Below are 2,892 nucleotides of genomic sequence, written 5' to 3' on the forward strand. Positions count from 1 at the left end.
TCAAGCCTTGTCTTCGGAACGCTTGCCAAATCCACGAAGGCACATGATGGCCTTGCGGACGGCGGCCTTGAATTTGTCCCTCTTGGACTCGCGCTTCTTTCTGAAGCCCATGTCATGCTGAAGCTTGTACCACGAGACGTAGCCGCGCGCGGCAAGCTCCTCAGGGACAACGGGGTCGCTGTCGTTCATGCGGCGATTGAAGAGCTCCAGGCTGACATAGCCCTTGTAGCCGAGGCAGCGGAAAATGGCCCAGCAAATGTCGGTGACAGGCAGGTAGGCGCCACGGTCTGTCTCGCCGTAGAAAAGACGGCAGTTGCGAGACCAGCTCATGCGGGCGGGCTGCTCAGGGTTGTAGAAAGGATGGCCCGGGACGAGAGGCTCATCGAGGCGAGCGGCGTCAACGACTTGGACGTAGAAGATCTTGTCGGGATCGACGCGGGCGACCAGGCGAGCGATGGACTCTCGCATGGCGAGGACAGCTTGGTACGTGAGGCCGGTAGGGGCGGTCGGGTCCGCATAGACGTAGCCGGCAATGTTGTACGTGTCGAGAAGAATGCCAAAGTTGTCGCGGTTGACACGCTCGACAATCTCCCAGCACTTGTCCCAAGTGTAGACGCGGGTGCTCCAACACAGGTTCTCGTAGGCGAAACGGATGGGAGGGTTCTGGCGAAGGCCCATGTCGGCGATCTCGATCAGGTCGTTGACAATGAGATCGATGTTGTCGGTGACCAGATGCTCGGGCAGGAAATTTGCCGGGACCTGGATGAGGTCGGTACCCAGCTCCTTGGCCAGTTGGAACCAGAAAGTGAGTTCCTCGAGACGGCGGACATGCTCCTCGCGATCAATGAGTCCATCGTACTGGCTGAATGGCTGGAGACAGACGATCTCCAAGCCACGTTCATCGCAGACGGCGCCCATGTGACGAGCGGCGTCGAGCTGCGCCTTCTGGGACGGACCCCCGGAGGTCGGGGCCGTACCCGAGAGCTCGTCAGCGACGGCGACAAGGTCCTCGATGGCGAGCTCGATTCCCTTGTATCCGTACTTCTTCGCTGCGTCCATCTTGGCGACGAACGAATGGCCAGCGGCGACGCGGCCCAGCGAAAACGACGGAATCGCCAACTTGTACGCCATGGCGGAAGGTTTGCGGCGAGCGACAGGCAAATTATGAGTGCCAGACATTGTCAGAGTGGCTGAATATTCCGAACCGACGTGAAGAGGATGAAGGTTCGTCACAAAGAATGAAAAAAAGTTCAGAGGGCCGATTAAGAAGAAAAAGTCGTGGGACCCGCCGAGGGGTAGGGCGCGTCCTGAGACCACCGCAATGGCCAGCGAGGTTCTCGATCACCACGCTCCTTCGCCGAGAGACAGAATCAAGCCGCGGGAGGGACGAATACTTCGATACGGATAGTTAAGCGAAAATATACAACGAATGGCGATGCAGGCGTTTAGGGCTTGAGGTCGATGTTGATGAGAAGAAGAAGGATGATCAGGAAGGTCATATCCTGCGGCACGCTTATAGTCGGCTTCACACTCTTCGTCCCTTCCTCAGAAGCCTCAGTAAAGAGTTAATGAAGCAAGGACGACGGGTAAGCGACATCACTGCCTGTTCGCTCAGGAGCATCGTGTGAATAAGGGGCAGGATGCCACCGGGTTGACATGAGAGACCGGCCGAAGCCAGAACGACCTCGGGCTCATGCCCTTGAGGTTCGGATAAATATGCCGCGTGTAGGTGAAGCAAGAACGAGTCCAGTCTTCGAGGTTGCTTCATGGACTCTCTGAGAACCCGGATGTTGTTGTGCTCTCAGGGGCAACATGGGAACAGGAGGTAAGGCGCCAACAGGCTAGTCTGGGAAACCAACATGATGTTAGAGCAGTTTCAGGCTTATGATACAGAGATCCAATGAGGTAGGTACCTTGTTGAAATGAGGAGGCACCCAGGTCTTTCTGACCCAGCCCCTGATGGCCAGTATATGGAGGCAGAATGGCGCTCGACGTCTTTGAAGACTGTCTGAAGTTCGATACTCATTGACATCCCTTTGGATGCCACAAAGCCAGAACAACCATCGCGCAACAGGGAAGCGAGCCATATGGCCCAGTCTCATCCATGCGTCGAGAGCCGGACGCAGAATGGCCTGCATTCTCCATGATTATGCAGACCTGTGATGACACCAAACTGGTGGTAGGAATATGTCCAAAACATCTGCAGCCCCAAAGTGTCCTTCGGCCAGGAGTTATCGCTCTATTTGTTGGATTAACGAGTCTCCGAGATACCCCATGAAAAGTGACTGAGGAAGGACATAAGAATGGGCGGGATGTACACATACTTTACACAAAACCTGAGGATTATTCAATGAAACGGGTGATCCTAGCAGCTGAGATTAGCATCGCTCATGTCAAAGTCTCTTGGCATTTTTGGTTCTCATTCCGGATTCATCGAGGCCGAACACCAACATGTTGATGAGATTAAAGCCAAGTACTGTGATTCGTCAATAAAGCACATTATTTTCTTTGAGCAAGAACAACCATCCGATCTACGCAGCCCGCAGAGCTCCTGTTTGTGATAAAGCACGTAAGTTCAACATCACAACAGGATGCCATTGAGTGTTCAAAGGGCGCAAGATATTGTTGTATCCAAACATTCAAGGAGGGGGAAGCAGACACTGAAGGCAAAGATGACAGGGAACAGGTCCAACTCCCGAGCAGCCATGGCACGGAAAGGATTCCACTTGCCAGCAACGACGACCTCGATAAGATGCTCACACAATCGCACCGTCCACATGCTTCAACAAATGCCCAACTAAGTACATCATCATGCTCTACACAGAATATATCCAAGCTCAGTTCATGTACATCTCTCACGAATCCGCTTCCCCAAGCCTTATCCTGTCCCGA

General features: G+C 54.0%; 1 protein-coding gene across 1 annotated transcript; it reads right to left on the reverse strand.

Annotated features, from left to right (window-relative positions):
• Positions 1-1,131, reverse strand: VTJ04DRAFT_10585 (uncharacterized protein; the record flags this gene model as incomplete). Its single annotated transcript, XM_069358340.1, has 1 exon — positions 1-1,131. One exon carries the CDS (start codon positions 1,129-1,131, stop codon positions 1-3), a length of 1,131 nt encoding a protein of 376 aa, XP_069213914.1.
• Between the last annotated feature and the right edge of the window lie 1,761 nt (positions 1,132-2,892).

The sequence above is a fragment of the Mycothermus thermophilus genome, assembly GCF_041956435.1.
Source record: "Mycothermus thermophilus strain CBS 625.91 unplaced genomic scaffold VTJ04scaffold_8, whole genome shotgun sequence".
NCBI classification, from domain to species: domain Eukaryota; kingdom Fungi; phylum Ascomycota; class Sordariomycetes; order Sordariales; family Chaetomiaceae; genus Mycothermus; species Mycothermus thermophilus.